Source organism: Berghia stephanieae, chromosome 7 (genome assembly GCF_034508935.2).
Source record: "Berghia stephanieae isolate SIO BIC M18660-M18661 chromosome 7, UCSD_Bste_1.3, whole genome shotgun sequence".
Lineage (NCBI taxonomy): Eukaryota > Metazoa > Mollusca > Gastropoda > Nudibranchia > Aeolidiidae > Berghia > Berghia stephanieae.
Genome location: NC_088366.1, coordinates 32,907,795 through 32,930,861, shown reverse-complemented (window position 1 = coordinate 32,930,861; position 23,067 = coordinate 32,907,795). Strand labels below are relative to the sequence as shown.

Sequence of the window (23,067 nt, the reverse complement as noted above, 5' to 3'; positions counted from 1 at the left end):
AGTTATCAGAACTCCCGTCATTATCATTAGCTAAAATATAGAATATTTCCGAAACGGGCTTATCTATAGGAAATACTATTATTTCCCTCATCAGTCATCAGATCATTTTTATTATTTTTGCATTGAATTAATCATCTAAGGAAACCTGCCCCAATTTTATTCAGCACTAGAGAAAAAAAAAAGGAAAGAAAAAACTCCGCAACAAAACTGGCTTTAACATTCTGGAGATAGAATTAAATGGCAGGTAAAACGTACGCGTGACCCGCACACTGTCCTCAACACAATCAGAGACCGGGAGAGACAGGTAAAATCTTACCTTGACAAAGCCTGCGAGTTGCAAACGTGATACTTCCGGGTCAGACAAGAGGTCGCTGGGAGGAAAGTAAACCTCTAAGATGGCGGAATTATTATCGTTATCGAATTGATCATTGTCTGCAATGTTTTGAGTCAATAGATATCAATAAGAAGTGATAAAACCTGACGTGAGGTTATCGCACAAGTGGGAAAGGTATTGAAAAGTTTGAATATATTTAATGTGCTTTTGTGGTGTTCTTAATCATAAATTAGGTGCATCCTGCTTATAATTTTATGGCGAGACAAAAAAATAAATTGGAAAAATAATTGTGAGTTGTGGTGAGCCACAACATAACAAAGAACTTGTTTTTGTTATTGCTATTAATTTTACGTATTTAATCTAGTGGATGGACCTATTATTTATAAATGATATAATAATAATTAATAATGAAAAAATAATAGATAAAATTAAACAACAAACTATAAGCGCTTAATTAAAATTAAATTAAAAGTTTAAAAAGGCTTAATAACAGTAGGAACTTGCGGAAAAAACAACCAAATGAATGTTAATGCCAAAAAAAAATAAAAATAAATAGAATATCAGCCAGATTTTTTTTAAATGTTGCCAAAAAAGGACCAATGGAAGGACTTCTGTAATTTCACAACATGCCTAAAATGATTTTCAGCTCAACCCTAGCCCTAATTGTTTGAATTATAATAACCTGATGAAAAACATGTTTGCCATCACTTGCAATATCGAAACTGATGGGATACACAGTAAGTTATAATGGCATCGGCCGGAGACAACCGACTTAGCAACTTGTTTTTGAAATTAGAAAAATCACAATATCTACATATAAAAATGAAACTTGTCTTCTTAAATAGTAATATTTATTGGACATTGCAACTAATTGAAAGTCCATAATGAGTGGCTAAAAGAATAAGGAATATCTATTAGAAAAGGGCTGTGGCTATGGTGAATCTACGGAAGTCTTCCCTTAAGCTTAAGTATACTTTACAAGTAAAAATGTCCTTTCTTTATTTGGCAATGTTTTTAGAATTAGAGGGGAGGCTGTGCAGAGGTATACCGTAACATAACATAAAACAAACGGGAGTGTTATTCGACACCCGAAACTCAGGTGTATTTTGTCACTAAATTATTCGACACCTGGGTCGCACATACGCATATATTGAGAATTTGCTACCCTCAACAACTTCCGTTATGTGAATTTATCAGTATCAGCATGGTGGTAGGGCTAAATGGTTATCTGAAGGCAGGGACTAATCAAAATGTTTAGGATGAAACGATGCAAACATTGAACAATTCGAAGGTAAACCCTTCATCCGCAAAACAAAGTAAAGAATTGTCGAAACAAATAAACAGAATGCAGCGTGCGCTCCTTGTTGGATGGAGTCTGATTCAGACTCTGAATGAAACGAAAACCTGATGTGCCTAGAGCAAGGTGCGATACTACATACTTATTTGTAGGGTTGACGTTATGAGCTCATTGTTGTTATGGAAATATTTTTAATCCAAAGCAAAATTTTCCCCTTACAATTACAACAATGCTTGAAAGAATCCCATAATTATGTAAGGTTATGAGACCTGCTAATAAGACACAGGGAAATGTTTGGGGTAGGTCAGTGTGCAGAGAGATGAAAAATTTCAAGAAATGAGGTTTATATTATATTAATTCTATGCATAAATTTAGATGTGCAAGCGTGATGGATTTGTCTAAGTTTTTAAGAGAGAGAGAGAGAGGGCAGAGGAGTGTAGGTTTATGTGTTTGAGTTTGGTGGAGGGAGGGGTGGGGGGGGGGGGGGGGGGGGGAGGAGGAAAGATTTGTTCATGACAGTTTATGTGACAAATTGAGAGTGATAGAAATTGCGAGTCTGTGTTTTTGAATAGACAAAAATAATAGTAATAGAAAACAACAACAAACTAAAATAAAAATTCAACTCTTCAGGGTGCCGAATTATCTGATGATAATAATAGACACCTAAGTTTCGGGTGTCGAGTTATCTGGTGTAATGTACACCAGAGTTTCAGTTGTCGAATTACGCTCTCTAAAACGAATTTAGGGGGGAGGGGGGTCTTCACCTGATTTCATAAGATTATTACCTGTACCATTCAAACATTAGTGTCGTCTTTTATTTTTTCTAGGCTTGACTATTGTAATTCATAACTTTTTTATCTGCCTGATAATCTTAAAAGAAAATTACAGCTTTTACAAAACCAAGCCGCACAAATTATTTTAGAGAAGAATAGAGAACACATCGCTACAATGTTTTGTGAACTTCACTGTTTGCATATTAAAGCTAGAATTGATTATAAAATTGCAATGCTTTGCTTCAACTCTAAAAACGATTGCTCTCACCTTTTTGTTATTATATCCATCTCGAATTTTAAGATTGCGTGATCAGCATCTTCTGTGCACCACTAATAGGGGGAACACAAAATTAAAAGACAGACCCTTACATTGTGCAGCTCCAATAGTGTGGAATTCTCTTCCATTTAATCTGTGTTTTAGCATTACTGATTCTGGAGCAGTTTTTAAAAGAAAAGAAAATATTCATCTTTTGGAGGTTATATTTAGATGATTTGTAAAAGAAAAACAAATTTAATCAATCTTCGTAATTTACCATCGGTTTAATTACATCATTTTGTAGGGCACCACATAGAATTTGTATACCTTAATTTATATTTTTAAATATTTTTGTATGTTGTTGATAATATGAGAGAGTAAATTTTTTCATAATGTATATTGATGTGTATTGATGCCATGTATATTGTGCACCTCGGGCTACATTATATGGGACAGGCGCTATATAAATATATTACACTATTATTATTATTATTATTATTATTAGTATTATTATTATTATTATTATTATTATTATTATTATTATTATTATTATTATTCTTATTATTCTTCTTCTTATTATTATTAGTATTATTATTACGTTGGATGATCCCATACAGTGGAACCTCCCGATAACGACATGCCACGGGACCGAGTTTTTATGTCGTTATCCGGAGGTGTCGTTATTTAGAGGTTTCCAAGATGACGGACAAAGTGGGCGTGGTAAGGCCCGCGGGACCAGGTTTTATTAACATTGACAAAACAAACAAAACATTGTAGTGTATTCCTCTTAGAGGGTTCTTGTGCGTGTGTCTGGATGAGACTTTTAGGTGATCTGAACTGAGTACACTGATAGTGTGCTCCTGGAATATACATCTGTTCCCTATTTAAACCATTCCCCTTTGTCTTACTTTTTCTTATGTCATTTCAATTGTAAATATAGAATGTTTTTTACTATCCACTTTTCTTCCTTTTTACTGGCGCTAATATGACATAGATGTGTCACAGGCGCTGTAAAGCCCTTTAAAACAAACAAAATTCCTCCTCCTCCTCCCACAAAAACACTATACAACTACTACTACTACTACTACTACTATATATATTATTATTATTATTATTATTATTATAATTATTATTATTATTATTATTATTATTATTATTATTATTATTACTACTACTACTACTTTTACTACTACTACTACTACTACTTCTACTACTACTACTACTACTACTACTACTACTACTACTACTACTACTACTTCTATCACCACATAATATCACATTCTCCAAGATTTTGTGTTTACTTGCTTACACTTACATTTATACCTTGGTTTTTATTAATGCATATCAGCCAAGATTCGTCAAAAAAGCTGCGTTCTCATTGGTTCAAGCAGGAATCGTTTTTATAAACTTTTGAGTACTCATACTCGGTATTTTTAGTATCAGATATCTACGAAAACTGCCGAAAATCGCCAAAATGATGTCGTTATTCGGAGGTTTTATCAAAAAGTGCGTCATTATTTGGAGGTTATTTTTACTGATCTTAAATAGAAAAAAAATCGGGACCACGGGTCAATGTCGTTATCAGGAGGTTGTCGTTATTCGGAGGTGTCGTAATCGGGAGGTTCCACTGTATTTTTGAAGATCCCAAGTGTCATAGTTTGAGACCTGTCAATCATGGTGAAAATATGATTCAGGTGTGGTAGTTCACCTCAACCCCCTTAAAAACTTAAAACATTCCTTGTGTCTCAGAAAGAAGAAATAAAAACTGCAAAGAATCCAATTTATCAACCTCTTTACAAACATAACATTTGTAAAATTACTCCGCTTGGTAGGGACCATGTTTTTATGAAAGTACAAAGACCATAGCCAGATGTTTTTAAAGTGTTGCAAAGCTAAACACATGACCATTTTATCTTGTGGTTAATAGTATAATACTTGTGTTTTAACATTTATTAAAGACTGCGGTTATTCAGACTCTATTCTGAATAATCTCCCATGGTTATTCAGACTCAAACTCCATCTGCCTGTGCAATCAGCAAGTTGCCAGTTGAATATTTTAAAAGCAAAAGTGAATGGATTAAGTTTAATCAGACAATAAATAAGTAATCATGTAGGTTTCCCTTGAGGCTTGGCTTTAAGTCCTAACCTCGAGGCTGCCTGCCAAACAAGTGCCCGCCCGCAACACAGGGTTGACACAGGCTATCTCTATTCATTTAGTATGGCTCTGCCTAGTAGGGTAGATGCTGCTGTCTCAAGCTTGGCGATTTTCATTATGTCTTTAAAACAAAAAAAGGAAAGAAAAAGCCGAGACCTAAACCATAAATGTTGTGTAATCAATGGCTACTTCCGAGACAGATACACACTCATACAAACTTGTTGAAGGATCACACTGATTATATATCTGATTACAGAAACTATCTGCGTATGGATGAAGATATATTACAGTGATGCCAAAACTCTGGTTTTACTGGAAAAAAAATCCGGTCTGGAGCAAAAAATTCCAGGCTACGAGTAACTTCCATCAAATTCCAGTGAGGTCATATTGTACCAAGATTATTCCCCCCACAACCACCACCACACCATCATCCCTTCCACCACAACTACTACTACAATCCCTGCCACAAGTATTATAACCACCACCACTCCATCATCCCTAAGACCACCACAACTACAAACACCACCACATCATCATTCAAATTTATAGGTTACCGTCACATAGATGGTCTTGATTTTGTGACCAGTCATTCTCACCCCTGACCACCACACCTTCATCACTGCCACTACTACTACAACCACCACATCATCCTCACTACCACATTACTACAACCACCGTCACCACATCATCGATACTACCACTACAACTACCATACTACTATATCACCATCACAGACCTGCCAACCGGTACAATTAATCATATTTTAGTACGATTTTTGGACTCAAATACGTGGATACGATTCTCTAGTACGATTTTTGTTGTTGTAATATTTTGATTTTTTTTTTACTCAAGCATGAATGATGTTGAAAATGACAACATGTCATACATCAATTGTTGACCGTGTTTCTGAATGATGCATTGCAGTTAGTACTATTGTTATTATTCCAGTTAGTTATAGGTTGCCAGTTTTCACCAATATTTCTCTCATACCTTTTTGAGGATTTGCATAGAATTATGCATTTATAAACCACCTCGGACACTGCGGTCGGCATCAAACGATCTTCTTGAAATACTCAGGACCAAATTAAAGGCTGGAGAAAGATCTTTCTACCATTTTGCCTTTCTTCCTTGGAATGAACTCCCTGCTCCATTAAGAAGATCCCCATCACTGAACATTTTAAAAAATCGGTTAAAAACATACATTTTTCAAAAAGCCTATGGTTTGTGGTCAGCTGTAAATGCTTCTTGCGTACCTGTCATGAATGTGTTGTGTTGCAAGTGTGTTTATGTGGTACGTCTGGATGAGTGTGTGTGGTATTGGTATGTTTGAGGGAGAGGGTGGCTGTTAGTGTGTATTTATCTCTATCGATATGACAATTTTATTTGTAATGCGCCCAGAGCCTCCAACCAGGGGGATAGGTTGTGCAATATAAATGTGCATTATTTTTATTATTATTATTATAATAATTATACCCCTTTTGAAAAAACCTGATCTCGATAAAGAGAACTTAAAAAACTATCGCCCTGTCTCTAATCTTCCTTTTCTCTCTAAGATCTTAGAAAAGCTTGTTTTGAAACAATTACTGTCTCATCTTAAAAATAATTGTCTTGAAGAAAAATTTCAGTCTGCTTATAGGCAACATCATTCGACGGAAACCGCACTTGTTAGGGTTGTTAATGATCTCCTCTCTGTTATAGACAATGGTTCATGTTCTTTGCTGAATTTGCTTGACCTATCGTCTGCTTTTGATACTATTGATCACAATCTTCTTCTCAAACGTCTTGAAATTACTTATGGCGTGTCTGGTGCAGCGCTTGATTGGTTTAGGTCATATTTGTTTAATCGTAAACAGATTATTACGGTGGATGAATATAGATCGGAGGAAATCTTTCTTGATTGTGGGGTTCCCCAGGGTTCAGTACTTGGACCCGTTCTTTTTGTTTTGTACGTTGGCCCTCTGTCTAAAATCATCAGAAGTTTTGGTCTGTCTTACCATCAATACGCTGATGATACGCAATTGTACTGCGTTTCCAATATGAGAAATTTACAAGAAGTATCAGCCAATAGTAAAAATTGTATCCAAAGTGTTAAGAAATGGATGAATGAGAACAGACTGAAACTGAATGATGATAAGACGGAGGTGCTGTATGTGGGGAACAGGAAGTGGAAAAGTGAAACAGATTTGAAGTTGGGGGATGCCTCTATTCAAATTGTTGACAAAGTGAAAAACCTTGGCACATTCTTAGACTCTGGACTGTCGATGGAGCATCAGGTTAATAATTTGGTTAGATCTCTCTTTTTCCAACTAAAAAAGATTGCTTCCATTAGACGGTTCATATCTGAGGATGTGACCAAGCACCTGGTTGTGTCCCTCGTACTATCGAAATTGGATTATTGTAATGCTCTGTTGTTTGGCGTTTCGCAATACAATCTGAAACGTCTTCAGATTGTCCAAAACAGCGCTGCCAGACTAGTATTTATGAAGCGTAGGTGCGACTCTGCCGGACCTCTACTTCATGACCTGCATTGGCTGCCTGTTGAGAAAAGAATTAAATTCAAAGCTTGTGTTTTAGTGTATCGTTGTCTTGAAGGTACTGCCCCTTCCTACCTTTCAGAACTAATTGAAAGATATTCAAAACCCCGCCCCTTACGTTCGGCCAGTGATTCCACAAAACTAGTTGTCCCTCGAATTCGGAAAAATGCTGGAATGAGATCCTTTTCTCATTTCGGACCCTCTATTTGGAACGCCTTACCGCAGAGCATTCGTGAAAAAGAATCTTTGTCTATTTTTAAACGTTCGCTTAAAACATATTTGTTTCGATTTTAGTAGATGGTATGAGAAGCAAGATAGGTTTGGTTTGTGTTGTGTGTTGTGTTGTGTGTGTGTATGTGTGTGTGTGTGTGTGCTTGTGTGTGTGAATGAGTATGTTTCAGCCAAAGTAATTTGTAATTTAAGCGCTTAGAGTCTGGTGTCTCGGAGTTATAGCGCTATATAAGTTTTCAGCATTATTATTATTATTATTATTATTATTATTATTATTATTATTATTATTATTATTATTATTATTATTATTATTATTTAAGCTTATTTTATACTTTAAATGGCATCAGGCCACATTTAAGTTTTTACCACTTGTTAAATAGAAAATTTTAAGTGAAAATTAAATTTAACTAACATCTTTGGCAATGAAGCTTTCAATTAATAACTGTATTGCTGATAAGCTTAAACATAAATGGATTATTTCCCTTTATAATTACTAAAATTTATTTTTGATTTGGGTTTGATTTTAGCTTTTATATAACTTTTTGTATTTTGCGCACTTTTATTTTCCACACATGTGGACAAAATACACTTTTTTGCTAAAAAGTACACTTATTAGGATCATAGAATACACTTTTCATTCTAGGAAGGTTGGCAGGTCTGCCATCAATACTATTCCATCACCACATCAGCATCACTGCCACTATTGCTGCAACCATCATCAGATCAACATCACACAACCACAACTACAATCCCTTTACTACCGCTACTACTTTATCTACCCCCACTACCACATCATCATTATCACTACCACTTCTGTTACCACAACCACTACATCATCATCACAACCATTACTTCTACAACCGCCACTACCACCACAATCATCACCACCACATCACTATGACTACTACTACAACCACAATCACCACTACTTTTACAACCACCACAACATCACTACCAATACTACTACAACCACAACCATCACATAATCATCACTAGCAATATTACTACAACCTCCACCCGCACATCATCATTACTACAACCACAACCACCACATAATCATCACTACTACAGATAACACACACTCATCAGTATCAATACCACTACAACCACATCATCTTCGCCTCCACTACAACCACCATCACCACAACATTACCAATATTACTAGAACCATCACCAACACATCATAATTACTTCTACCACTACTACTACTACTACTACTACTACTACTACTACTACTACTACTACTACTACTACTACTACTACTACTACTACTACTACTACCACCACCATCAGCATTACTACCACCACCACTACTGCTACTACTACTACTACAACCACCACCAGCACCACATCATCATCTCTAACACTACTACTACAAACACCACTTTGCTATTAATACAACCATCACCCTCTCATCATCACTACTACAGTCTGCTCTACACTATGCACATAACTTTCCATCACAGCATCTAATCTATTCTTGAAAGAGTTGACACTCGGCGCTTCAACGACATTTGCTGGCAATGCGTTCCAACGTTCAATTACTCTCTGTGTAAAAAAGTTCTGTCGAAGGGTGGTTTTAACTCTGGGTTTCAGAAGTTTATATGAGTGGCCCCTGGTGACTGATTTTTTGTCTACTGTGAACAGCCTATCCTGAGTCGCGTACAAGCAATGTGTGAACTTATAGGTCTCAATCATATCACCTCTCAAACGCCGGTAGACCATACTTGGCAGTCCTACTCTTTTCAGGCGCTGTTCATAACTCAAGTCCTTGAGTCCACCAATGACCTTTGTTGCTCGCCTAAGCACACTCTCTATAAGCTTCTTATCCTTTTCAAGATAAGGTGCCCATACACAGTTTCCGAACTCCAAATGTGGTCGGACCAAAACTGCAAACATTAACTTCATAGTGTCACAGTCAAGATAGTCAAAAGATCTCCTTATCAGTCCAAGCATTCTGTTAGCTTTGTTGACCTGCCTTTCCAAATGCTGTGAAAACTTGAGCTCTGGGTCCATATGAACTCCCAGTTTTCTCATTTTGTAGGTTGCTTTCTGGTTTTTGTTGCCTAAATAGAGCACTTTGCATTTGTCGGCATTAAACTTTAGCTGTCAAGTATCAGCCCAATCGACCAAACTATCAAGATCACTCTGAAGTCTCTTTATATCAACCTCACTGTCAGCCTCACCATACACTTTCGTATCATCTGCATACATAGAACACAAGCCTGGTAAATCATTGATGAATGCTACGAAAAGTGATGGTCCAAGCACACTGCCTTGTGGCACCCCACTCCTTACACACGCCCAATCAGACAACTGTCCGTTAACACAAACTCGTTGATGCCTGCCCGTAAGAAAATTAACAATCCATGCAAGTACTTCACCTTGAACTCCAAGTGCCCTCAGTTTGACCTTTAGGCGCTCATGCGGGACAGAGTCAAATGCCTTTGAAAAATCTAGGTAAATGGCGTCTACGGAAGACCCACTGTCTAATAGAGATGTCCAGTCTTCTAGGGTAGCTAACAAGTTGGTTACACATGAACGCCCAGACACAAAGCCATGTTGGCAACCTGATAACAGTTCATTTGAGGTCAGATGGTCAATCAGACTGTCTCTAACAATTCCTTCCATAACTTTGCATATCACACTTGTAAGGCTGACAGGCCGATAATTTCCTGGTGAACTCTTTTCTCCTTTCTTAAACAGGGGTGTGACCTGCGCTTCTTTCCAGTCTGAAGGAAGAACACCTTCCCTCAATGATTTCTCAAACACGAGAGCCAGAGGGCCAGCAAGCTGAACAGCTAGTTCCTTTAGTACCCTAGGGTGGAAACCATCCGGACCTGGCGACTTGTTTGGATTCAAGGAAAGAAGTCGCTTTCGAACATCTTCACTGTCTATAGCTATACTCTCCAGTTTAGTGCCAGTGTCTTTCATCTCACATTCTGGTACATCACTAAGGTCCTCATTTGTGAAAACACTACTGAAAAAGGAGTTTAGTACGTTGCCTTTCCTTTATCAGATGACACTTTTCTTTCTCCATCCTTTAAGTCAGCCACTCCCTCTTGTGTTCTAGTTTTTGTCCTGGCGTAAGCAAAAAATGCCTTGGGGTTTTTCTTTGCATTCTGAGCAATATTCTTTACTGCGGACCTACAAGCACTTTTAGCCTGGTTCCTAGCACTAGTGTATAGCAGGTAGTCCTTGCCATCTCTTGACTGCATATACTTTTGATAAGTGTGCTTCTTTTTCTGAATTTTAGCAGTCACATCACTGTTCATCCACTGTGGTCTGGACCTAGCAACACATCCACATTCCCACTTTCCCGGACAAAGTCCGAAGAGGAAAAATGCTATACTGAAAATAATGGTATAGACACATTTTCGAAATTTCATTTTGTTTCCTTTTTGTAGTTTTACCAATAGTTTTCAAAATCAGCATCAGAGGAATTAATGACATTTCTTGTACAGCAAACAAATCTGAATTTTGTTTAAGGATTATTTTTTTTCTTTGATATTGTTTTGTTTCATGTGTCCACTAATTTCATCATCATCATCATTGCCTTTTTCACCCTGGTCAGAATATATCACTTCTCTGTATATCAGCTTTTTAAATTCTTCTCCATGTTCCCTGTGGCCTTCCCCTTGATCTTCTGCCCTGAGGGTTGCAGTCCAATACTTTCTTTGTTATAGGTCCAGTTAACTTGTTAACTCTCAAAACTTTTTACAGTGATGAGTGTTTGATGAATTTGGTGATTAGGTGATTGTCAGAGGTATGTTTTGAACACTCAATGCCTCAAAATTATCACTGGAGGTAATAATGTTGGAAATGTTAATTCTTGTATCCTCATACTGAGCTCTCTCATTATCGTTTGAGAATGCTTCAAGTTTCTTCTTTTTATGACAGCATTTATAAAAAAGCTAAACTTCAGAAATTTTCGAATATATATTTTAAAATTTGAAAAAGTCTTACTGTTAAATTACTATTGCAAAGGAATATACGTTGCACATGTTTTCTATGATTTCTGTAATCAATATTATCAACTTTTTAAAAACTTCATGTTAAATCAAGTTGTTATTGTGCTCATTATCAATATAGTAATGATGATTTATGATTCAATGATTTGTCAGCATTTCCGAGATAACTAATTTGCGATTGTTTACTTGTTCGAGGTGCTATAAATAGAATTAATATGGATGAAAATATTTTTAAAAATTGATATTAAAATACATTTCTCTCCAAATCCCCACAGGTTCTTTGTCATACTCTCTCTCTCTCTTTCTCTCTCTCTCTATCTATCTCTCTATCTCTATCTCTATCTCTATCTCAAAAAATTTTCCTCTGATTTATCTCCACATTTTTGCCAATTGACACTCATCACACTTTCGATAACCTTCAAGATTTGATTTGATTGTCAACATGAAATGTTGACACTGTCAAGGGCCAATGTATCTTTCTCCTTAGATAAAGTTGCATTTGCTTTCAAACACGTTACTGCGTATATACAAATTATTCCATAAGATTATATTTCTGATAAACAAAGACCCCTCCTTTTTATTCGCCCAGATGTTTTCACCATTATAAGGCGAGTAAAACATTGAAACTATTCTTTGTATTTTGGGTTGTTTTTTTCTTTTTCTTTCTTTCTTTCTGGTTGGGGTTCTTGGCCTCCCATAGTGGGCAGGAGGCACTTACTCTCTGTCTTTGTCTTGGAATGAGATTACTTGGTTTTGTTCTGGCCCTGGCCGGATACTCTAGCTGAGAGGGAAACAGTCAAATGTAAAGTTAGTTTTGGGAGATGATATTTTTTTCATTGTAAATCATCTCTCTGTTATGCATTGTATTATGTTTTCTTTATATGATATACGATTTGTAAAACATTTGAGTGTATTCCTCTTAGTGGGGCTGGGTGGGGATCCTGACCTCCCATAGCGGGCAGGGAGGTACATACTGTGTCTTCTATCCTCTTATATCTGTTATCCAACATGCTTTCTGTCTTTGTCTCGGAATGAGATTACTTGGTTTTGTCCTGGCACTGGCCGGAATCCTAGCTGGGAGGGAAACAGTCAAATGCATAGTTATTGTTTTGGGAGATGATATTTTTTTCCTTGTAAATCATCTCTCTGTTATGTATTATTATTTTTATTTTGAATGTATAATGTAAGCATTTGAGTGTGTTCCTCTTTGTTGGATTTTGTGCTTGTGTCTGGATGAGACTTGTAGGTGATTTCAAACTAAGTACATTGGTGGTATGCTCTTGGAATCTACATCTGATCCCTATTTGTTCTCAATTCCCCTTTGTCTTACTTTTTCTTGGGTGCTTTAATTGTAATTCTAGAACTTTTTACTATCCCATTTTCTTCCTTTTTACTGGCGCTGATATAACCTAAATGTGTTGCAAGCGCCGTAAAACCCTTAAAAACAAAAACAAACTCTTAGTGGGGACCTGTGCTTGTGTCTGGATGACTCTTTTAGTGATCTCAAACTAAGTACTTTGATAGTGTGCTCTTGGAATCTACACCTGTTTCTTATTTGAACCAATTCCCCTTTGTCTTACCTTTTCTTGGGTGCTTTAATTGTAATTCTAGAATTCTAGAACTTTTTACTATCCCATTTTCTTCCTTTTTACTGGCGCTGATATGACCTTAATGTGTTGCAAGTGCCGTAAAATTCTTGAAAACAAACAAACTTTCTTTCTTTCTTTCTTTTTTTTTGGGTGGGTGGGGGGGGGGGGGGGTGTTAATCAGAAAAGAAAAAAAGTAAAAAGTTACCGCTTTTGCACTTGTTGATTCCAATTCTACCATACTCTTCTATCCATTCTAGTCACATAGTGTTCCTTTCTGTGATTTTCTGTCCTTGTCTGGGAATGAGACACTAGTTTTGTCTAGTCATTAACTGGTGTCCCTTTCCATTAAATAATGGGGTGTGCGCGTGTTTCTCTGTGATTATTATATTTTTCTTTCTACAGAATGTTACATCTCAGTGGTAGGGATCCCATTCAAGTATTGAAATGAGACTTTGGTGCCGTTTGAGAGATCACACGAGTATAATACTGATAGATATAATATATATTATATATATATTATATATATATATATATATATATATATATATATATATGTACTGATTTCCTTTTAGCAATGTTGAAACAGCCTTCATGAGTCGTTAAACTTCTGAAAATAAATCCTAAAGAGTCAAAAGGTCCATGAGCTTGGAGTTGGAGTTCATTCAAGTTTTGGTGATGTTATATGGACAGTGACATTGCTTACCATTGCTTACTAATCTGTTAGCCACGATAAAACAATTATTTTCCACCACATCCAGCAGGCCCGACTATCAATTGAGCTACTGAAAGACCCAAAGGTCTATTGCTAATTCATATTACTAATGCCTGCTCTCTCCCCCCCCCCCCTGCTTATTTAGTTGTCGAAACAATATAAACATAAAATTGATAATTCAACACGTCATGGCACAATGTTATGCTACGAAATTTTTCCACTGGGCCACAGGGTCATGTCAATGAGTGTCTGTCTGTTATCACTTATCTGACCTGGCTTGGTTGTCTAATTCCTTGACTAACTTTGATCCAGGCATTCTTCTTCTTCTATCTCTTATCAGTGGACTGTGTAATTTGTGTATGTGGGTGGTGGTGGGGAGGTTGTGTGGGTGGGTGTACCTGTATGACACTCGTCGTTATCTTCTCAACCCTGCATCCGGATTTTACCTGTTCCTCTGGCAAATCACAACAGCCTATTATAATAGATATAATAAAATATTCATGAATGGTGATCGTAGGTTATATCTAGGTCAAGGATTAGGTCCCAATTTATAGTAAACTGAACATGCTTTTGTCGGTGGACTGGTGGGAGTAGACTGGTCGTAGAGATAACGGTGGAGATGGAAGGTTTCTGGGTCAGCCGGTTCAAATCGGATTTAAAGTGAATCCAAGTTAAGGGGGAGAAAATTTTCCATGACTTGTAGAATTAATTAGGAATACGGTATCTTGATTGACGAGAGAGAGAGAGAGAGAGAGAGAGAGAGAGAGAGAGAGAGAGAGAGAGAGAGAGAGAGAGAGAGAGAGAGAGAGAGATGTTTGGGAAGGATATGAAGGGATGGAGAGGGGGGGGGGGGGTATGAAGAAAGAGATAGAGAGGGGTGGGATAATGTGTTTGATGTTAAGAAGAATAGAGGGGGGGGGGGGGGCAACCATGTAGATTAGGCGGAATAAAGAGGGTGGGGTTGGTTTGGAGAGAGATAGAGTTGTGTTTGTGCGTACTCTAGTTCAAGGTTGTTTTTATCATATTTGTTTGCCGGTACATACATGAAGTTTTATTGTCACCTGATGATTTACAGAGGTAGTTCATTGTCTCGTTGCTAGCAGATCGTTGTGTTGATCAATTAAATTCACGATCGTGGTATATTACGGTTAGATTTATCTTATATTTATTTCTCAAGACGAATTCAATCCATGAAATTCGAGTTGAACAAGGCAGATTATCATGTGTGATGTTGGAATTCAATTATAGATCGTCGTTAATATTTTAAATGGTTCTGTTTCATTTAAATTCTAAGAATGGAGGAATGATTTTTATGTCTATTTTGTGTGTGTGTGTGTGTGTGTGTGTGTGTGTGTGTGTGTGTGTGTGTGTGTATGTGTGTTTGTTTAATTCTATGACCGATTTTCCGTCTAGATGTTGTATTGAAAATGTTTTTGTCATAGTCAGGTCAAATGGAAATTATTCATGTGGATAAAATCTGTCAGATTGTGATCAACTAATTTTCGTTCTTTCATTCTTCTCTACTTAGGTATATTTCCCTATTTTGACCATTCCATATTCATACTCTTGACTTCTCAACACTTATCCCTCCCTCCCTCTCTCTTTTTTTTTTCTCTCTCTCTTCTCCCCCTTTCTCTCCCCCATCTCTCTCTCTTCTCCCCCTTTCTCTCCCCCCCCTCTCTCTCTCTCTCTCTCTCTCTCTCTCTCTATCTATCTCCCTTTCTCTCTCTCTCTCTCTCTCTATCTATCTCCCTTTCTCTCCCTCTCTCTCTCTCTCTCTCTTTCACATACTCGACACACACACACACACACAGAGGGAGAGAGAGAGAGAGAGAGAGAGAGAATTGTCTCAACCCTCTATCTTTTCTTTTATCTACCCACCCCTCTCTCAATTCTTTCTCCTGTCATCTACTTTGATCCACCTTTTTTTTTTCCTCTCCCCATATGGATATAGTCCTGGGTGGGGATCCTGACCTCCCATAGTGGGCAGGGAGGTACATGCTGTGTCTTCTTTCCCCCATACCCGTTTTCCAATTGTTTCCTGTTGTTGTCTTGGAATGAGATTACTTGGTTTTGTCCTGACCCTGGCCGGAGTTCCTTGGCTGGGAGGAATTTTTAATTCAGAAAAGTGAGTGGAGCAGGCACTTATGTTGGTAACAACAAGATATGAAGTGAATAGAAAAGTGCCAGAAGACAATAGAGAATAAAAAATTTTTTCGCGGCGGTGGTGGGGTTTGAACCTGCGACCTTATTGGTACGACAACTCCGCCTGGCAGGTGAGAGCGTGGCTCTACCGTGTGAGCTATCCACGAACACAAAAATATTCGTTTCAAACTCAAAGTCATTACTAGATCCCTCTCTCACCCACTTCTTGATTTTTTTTTTTTATTCTCTATTGTCTTCTGGCACTTTTCTATTCACTTCATATCTTGTTGTTACCAACATAAGTGCCTGCTCCACTCACTTTTCTGAATTAAAAATTCACCCCATACACCGGAGCATACTCAATGTCTCAATCGTTTCTATGTTATATGTTTGTGTTGAGAATATTGGCTATTAAGCTTAACTGCTGGTCAAAATTATTCGCGATGGTGGTGTACGAACGAATCGGCGGTCTCAAGAAGTGGGTGAGAGAGGGATCTAGTAATGACTTTGAGTTTGAAACGAATATTTTTGTGTTCGTGGATAGCTCACACGGTAGAGCCACGCTCTCACCTGCCAGGCGGAGTTGTCGTACCAATAAGGTCGCAGGTTCAAACCCCACCACCGCCGCGAAAAAATTTTTTATTCTCTATTGTCTTCTGGCACTTTTCTATTCACTTCATATCTTGGCTGGGAGGGAAACAGTCAAATGTATAGTTATAGTTTTGGGAGATGATATTTTTTTCCTTGTAAATCATCTCTCTGTTATGCATTGTATTATGTATAGTTTACATATTATATTATATGATTTGTAAACATTTGAGTGTATTCCTCTTAGTTCGGACCTGTGCTTGTGTCTGGATGAGACTTTTAGGTGATCTCAAACTAAGTACTTTGACGGTGTGCTTTTGGAATCTACATCTGTTCCCTATTTGAACCAATTCCCCTTTGTCTCACCTTTTCTTTTGTGCTTTAATTGTAATTCTAGAACTTTTTACTCTCTCATTTTCTTCCTTTTTACTGGCGCTTATATGACCTTAATGTGTTGCAAGCGCCTTAAAACCCTTAAAAACAAAAAACAAAAACATGGATATAGTGCCACCGAATTGTGTGTCTCATCCATTCATTATAATTTTTTTTTTTTTTCAGATGTAGTGGTGGAATCTGAGAAAAGTTTTGAATTGCAATCATCCTTGGAAACTTCTATCTATCTCTGATAAGCCATCATGCCCAGTAGAGTAGTCTGTTTTGTTTGTGGCAGTCTAGGAGGGGAATACCCACTTCACAGTCGGCGACGAGAATCTGGTGCTTACTTTCCTTTCTTGGAACATCACGAACCACCAAAAGGCAGTAGAATTCCTGGACAGGATGGAATTGTGGATAGTTGTCACGTGTGCTGTGCCTTTCTCACACAACAGTGGGAAACTTATGAACAAACCAACACCCCAGCCATCAAACGTCTATACTGGTTAAAAAGGTTGGACGATGGCCCATTCACTGGGGCTGAGATGAAGCTTCAGGGAGAGTACATGGCTCAGGTAATGGGACTACAATATCAACCATCATGTGGGGATACCTGTAGTGTGCCACTTTCACCGGATGAGAACAAAGTGTCCAGAAGCGATGCATACAGTAGTGGTAGTGGAGTAAAAAGAGACAAAAAGTCATTGAAAGATTATGGAGGAGACGTGGGTGTTTTAGATTTGTCTGTGCCAGTTGTGAAGCAAGAATGTCCATCGAAGAGACCAGAGAAAAGAGGTCACCAAGATGAAATGAAGGAAGATAAACACCCTGTAAGTAAATTTCCCCGTGTCAAACCTAGTCTTGACGAATATAGTTTTATTTGCTACACATGTGGTGCTGAGATGCAGGGGGTTGCGGCTAAAGTAATTTCCAGTAGTCGTCGTGCAGATAATGAACCTTTTTTCCCATTCTTGGGTAAAATTACTCCACCAAAGGGTGCCCAACCAATCAATAGTCAAGGCATGTGTAAGGTTTGTGAAAACTGTTTCTCACCTTTGTGTCATCAGTGGTTTTCCTATGAGAATAATGGAACTCCAAACACTGCTCGAATCTTTAAAATTAAAGATTCCTTTTTCAGTAATGATTCTAGTATTGTTATTGGATCTGGAAAAGATGCTCAGTCTGGAGTATTAGAAGTCTGTTACCTGTGCAGCAGATCATGGCCTTCTTTGAAAATGTGTCCCTTGTATACCGTGCCAGATTTGACCTATGAGCATTCCATGTATTTTCCTTTTGTTCGAGAATTGCGTCGTCCTCAAGGTGCTCGACCCCTTAACCCAGATGGATCAGTTCGTGTGTGTATTGGTTGCTTTGGAAATTTACAACTTCAGTGGCAGCGATTCGAATTGGAAAAAGTACCATTTCTTCAGAGAAGATATTCCCTCCTACCCACATCATCATCTCTTCCATCATCGTCTAGCAATCCATCTGAATCATCAGCCACACCTTCGTCTCACCCATTGGACAATGCTGCCTATCCAAAGTCGTCTGTCACGATGCCCCTGAAAATAGAAGTAGGAGAAAGCAAAAGCCCTGTGCCCTCAGGTCGACTGAATACCAACCCATTACAAGGAGGAGGGCAGCCACTGCCCCCAAATCATCCCACAGCTGCATCTGTGCCATCTGCAGCCAACACTCACCCCAATGTGGAGTTGTTGCGTCAACAGAGCAATGAATGCAAGACGGCTTCCTCATCAAATGTCACGGCTAACACAGTACCTCACCCTCTTCTTCAGGCAGGTGAACGTCCAAAAAAAGTTTGCTTTGTCTGTGGTGAAAAAGTTCTTGTATCTAAAGCTCAAATCTTATGCTCACACCCTATCAAGCCTGAAGCAAAAATGATGGGGGGCCAACAGATGTCAGTGCCATTCTTCCCATTCTTAACCAACCGAGAACACCCACCTGGCTCTGACCCTATGACTGAGGAAGGCACTGTTATCACTTGTTCTTACTGCTTTTATAGCCTGATAAACCAATGGAGAGAGTTTGAGGAATCCAAAGCAGAGGCTGATAAAAATCGCTGGCTTCGTAAATATGTCACATGTGAATTTGTCTGCTTCATATGTGGGCTCACTGTCACCAGGAAAAAAATTCGTACGTTAGAAGTCCAGAAGTTTCCATTTTTGAGGGATCATAAAGCACCGCACAATGCTCTTGTGATGTGGGCTGGTGAAGGAGTGGCTGCCTGTGGTTCCTGCCATTTTAGCCTCACCCACCAGTATTCAGAGTATGAACGTCTTGGAGTGCCCATGGAAATGCGAAAGTATAACTGGACAGTTCGGGATAACAGCAATGATGACCAGGACATTGTAAGTATTTTTTCAGTATAATTTTTTGTGGAAAAAGATTTATTGTATTTACTCAATGCTTATCCCTGATAAACAACAGAGTATTTTACTATTTTTTAAAGTTTCCTGGTTAGGTGCTGGAATAGCATATATTTAACATAGAATAAGTCATGCAGCCGTTTAAGTGAGCCATTACAATGGTCATGGCTTTCCTTCCGTCTTTCTTCCTTGATTGTTGTGTTTCATCCGTGTTGTCAGTATTAACGTACAGTTGGTGTTTTTGTAAAGCGTTTTGGATGTCTTTTACTCTGACTTGTTTTCAAAGCATAATTGGGCGAATGTACATATTTACGAACATCTTAAAAGCATTTTCTAGATAATTAAATGATAAATAAAACAGGGCTAAAATTGTCTCCTTGTGGTCTACCAATGTTGCCAAGGAATGATTTATCCTCTGGGACACCAATTATTTTGGTCATTATCCAGGTTTCACTTTTAAGGAATCGGATTAATCTAACTTCATCTTCCAGAATTATTCCTTTCATAATCTTTAACAAGGATTGGTGATTGATGGTATCAAAAGTGCCAGCTATTCCAGTTATAACTATTTCTATTTTTTCTGACAGTGTTTTGGCAGCAATCCATTTGTGGGTCCAAACTACATCTGCAGTACTTTTCCCCGTCCTGAATCTGCTTTGACTATATGAGAAATACTTTTCATCAGTCTAATTCTATTCAATGTGATCAGGGAGAGCGATTTTCTAATTGTATTAAGCAGCGTAATTGGTCTCAAATTCTTTGGAGATCCATTCGGTTTTCCTGGCTTTTGTATTGATATCAGCTCCCTGTTATTAATATACAGGTGTAGGTGATATTTGAACGTTTGATTGAAGATGTCAGCTTTATGTTCATCTAATAGTGGTGGTCCATATTTTAGTAGTTCAGCACATACCCCATCTTCGCCCGGCGCTCTGTTTTTATTTAGACTTTTAAAAGCATTTCTTACTTCTCTTTGTGTGATTGGTTTGTAAAGTGCTTTGAGCATGTTTAGTGGATATTGTGCTCATTGAAGTTGATTGGTGCAAAATGTCTTTCCTCATGCTGCTGAGATGCCTATTTGCTAGCTCGATCCCTTTGACCTAATTTTATGTTGTCTTGTAAGTATATGTACCTCTACAATGTTACGTTGCACACAGTAAGGAATTTGTGTAATTAATGTTACAAATTTTCAATTCATTTTTACTGAAGATAGGATTAAGTTATACTGGAAATTGGATGTAATGAGGGGTCAATAGGATTCAATAGTCGTAACGTCACTTCCTTCCTAATGACGCATGGTAACTTAGTAACACTGGCTCTAAACTATCGGAACAATGGCGGACGCCCGTATGAAATATTTCTCCGGCTAGCCTAAAAACGCTTCCAGAGGAAAAAAAAAAAACAACACATAAATTTGATCATGTTTTGACTTTTACACATTCTGATCAAAGGGCATATGAAAAGGGAATGAAAAGTTCTAGCCAGCATGAAGAAAAAAAAAGTAATGATTTTCTTTGTTTAGAACCAAGATGGCCGCCGTTGCCTGGCGGCGTGACATCAGACTACTGAATCCTATTTTATTTCTTCCACAGTTGGTGATAGTAAATTTTGAATATTCTGATTGCTGTCAATGTTATGTAAAAATTAATTATTGCTGTTAATCAGTTGTAACGCTTTTCGCAATCCTTTTATTATATAGTAGTCTAACCTCGTATTATTGATTTTACTTTTAAAAGAAAAAGAATGTATTTGAGTTTCAAAACAGAACAAGGTAAACAACAAGGGAATATTTCTGCTCATATCATATGTACCTCTGCCGACAACAAAAATAATGGAATCATTAATACTGTTATGAATAAAGTCAATCCAGACTACTTTATTTCGAGGTTTAATACTATTTTACAATTTTGGGACCATCTTGAATGTATGTTAATGTGTGGGGTCAAAGCTTTCTTGTCAAAATAAGAAAAAGTAGGATTTTTTTGTTGTTGTTGATGTTGTTGTTGTCATCATCAATGAAGGGAAGTATAGTAGTTCTGCTAATCGATCAGAAATATTTCTTGTTACCTATTTTGATTTTGTTCTCTCTCTCTCTCTCTCTCTCCTCTCTCTCTCTCTCTCTCTCTCTCTCTCTCTCCTCTCTCTCTCTCTCCTCTCTCTCTCTCTCTCTCCTCTCTCTCTCTCTCTCTCTCTCTCTCTCTCTCTCTCTCTATATATATATATATATATATATATATGTGTGTGTGTGTGTGTGTGAGTGTTGGTGGGTACTCGAAGGTACGAAAGTGCTCGATAATGATGGTTAGAGCTAATATAAAATATAAATTGTATCACTCACTTATATGTGGCCAAGACATATGTTTCTGTGGCTTTCATCCACGTCTTCAGTTGGCATAATCTTCGAAGAAAAAATGTATTCCCGTGCTATTGTTTCTGTGGTTCTGTAATAATATTTCCAGTTTCCCTGTCAGGCACAGGTTGGATTTTCTAGCACCGCATCTGTAGAGACTGCTTTGCCTGACGACCTCCCAGGTTATTGTTGGTGTTTTATTTGTGTTTATTTGTTCCCAATAGTGCATTGCTAATTTGGTGCTTTTTGCTTTGCTTTCATGTGTTATGGAGGCTTTGTGATTGTTGTATCTAGTTTTGAATGGGGGTTCTGTGCTGCCGATGTATTGTGCTGCGGTGTTGTCAGTGGTTATGGTGGCTTTGTCGACTATGGCGCTTTTGTGTGGTAATGCTTGCATTGTTAAAGTAGTGTTTTAATCAAGGACACGCCACCGAGTAAGAGTTCTCCGGTCCAGTCCAGTATTGCCATCCATCTGGTCGCTGACCACTGTCGACCCCAGAGACACCTTTTCCGGTCGGCCGTTGGCGCATTGTATTTGGGTTATCATGGCTATATGAATATATATGAATCTACATGGTGCACTATTATGTTACCGAAACTGATAAACCACAATTATCTATTCTCGATTCTCGATTGTACTGAATTACGTATTCGTCGTATTCGCAAGTTACGAGGGTACATCATTGACGCAAACTCCAGTTAGTGGTTAAATCATTTGCCGTTTTATGGAAAGGCTGCAGGCTTGAATCCCGATGTAATATTACGATTGTTGATTATTTATGTATTACTGTGTAAGAAAAAAACCCATTGAGTTTTGCTTGAAACTCGGCGCTTGGAAGCTGAGCTTTTTCTGAACCATTGACCGAAAATTCACAGAGCAAAGATATCGTCTCTCCCCACTCTCAGGACTGTTGTCAAGCTGGTGTGATGACAGAAGGGCGATCCAGTAACCAGCTTCAGTTCTTTTCTCCTCCACCACGGGGCATTGCGCTGTTTTTGGTGTATTATATTATTTCTACTGGAGTGAACTATCACATTCCGCTGCAATGTCGTTCGTTTCCCATTCTCTGTCGAATCAAATACGACTTCCTTTTATTAAAAAAACAAAAACAAAAAAAAAAAAAAAAAACAAAACAAAAAAAAACAAAAAAACAACACACACACAAGAAACCCCCTTTCTAAAAAAAATCCCAAAGCAAACAAAAAACAAAACAATAAACACCCCCCCCCTGCAAAAAAACAAAAACAAACAAAAAACAACAAAACAAAACAAACAAAAAACCAAACCCATAAACAAACAAACTAACAAGAAACAACAAAAATATATAATAAAAAAACAACAAAAACCCCAAATCAACCCAACAAAATACAAC

The 23,067-nt window shown here is 37.8% G+C and overlaps 1 protein-coding gene across 4 annotated transcripts in view; it reads left to right on the top strand.

Moving 5' to 3' along the window:
* The first annotated feature begins 358 nt into the window (after positions 1–358).
* The window catches only part of LOC144977094 (uncharacterized), a 112,364-nt gene continuing 89,655 nt past the window's right edge, over positions 359–23,067 (top strand). For 2 of the 4 annotated variants that reach the window (XM_078921891.1, XM_078921888.1), the window contains exons 1-2: positions 359–508; positions 17,144–19,326. In XM_078921891.1, the coding sequence (XP_078778017.1) occupies positions 17,221–19,326 (2,106 nt within the window). In that variant the 5' untranslated portion in view covers positions 359–508; positions 17,144–17,220. Of the gene's footprint in view, positions 509–14,847; positions 15,000–17,143; positions 19,327–23,067 lie in introns of those variants that run through there. The other 2 variants (XM_078921890.1, XM_078921889.1) reach the window with 2 other exon arrangements.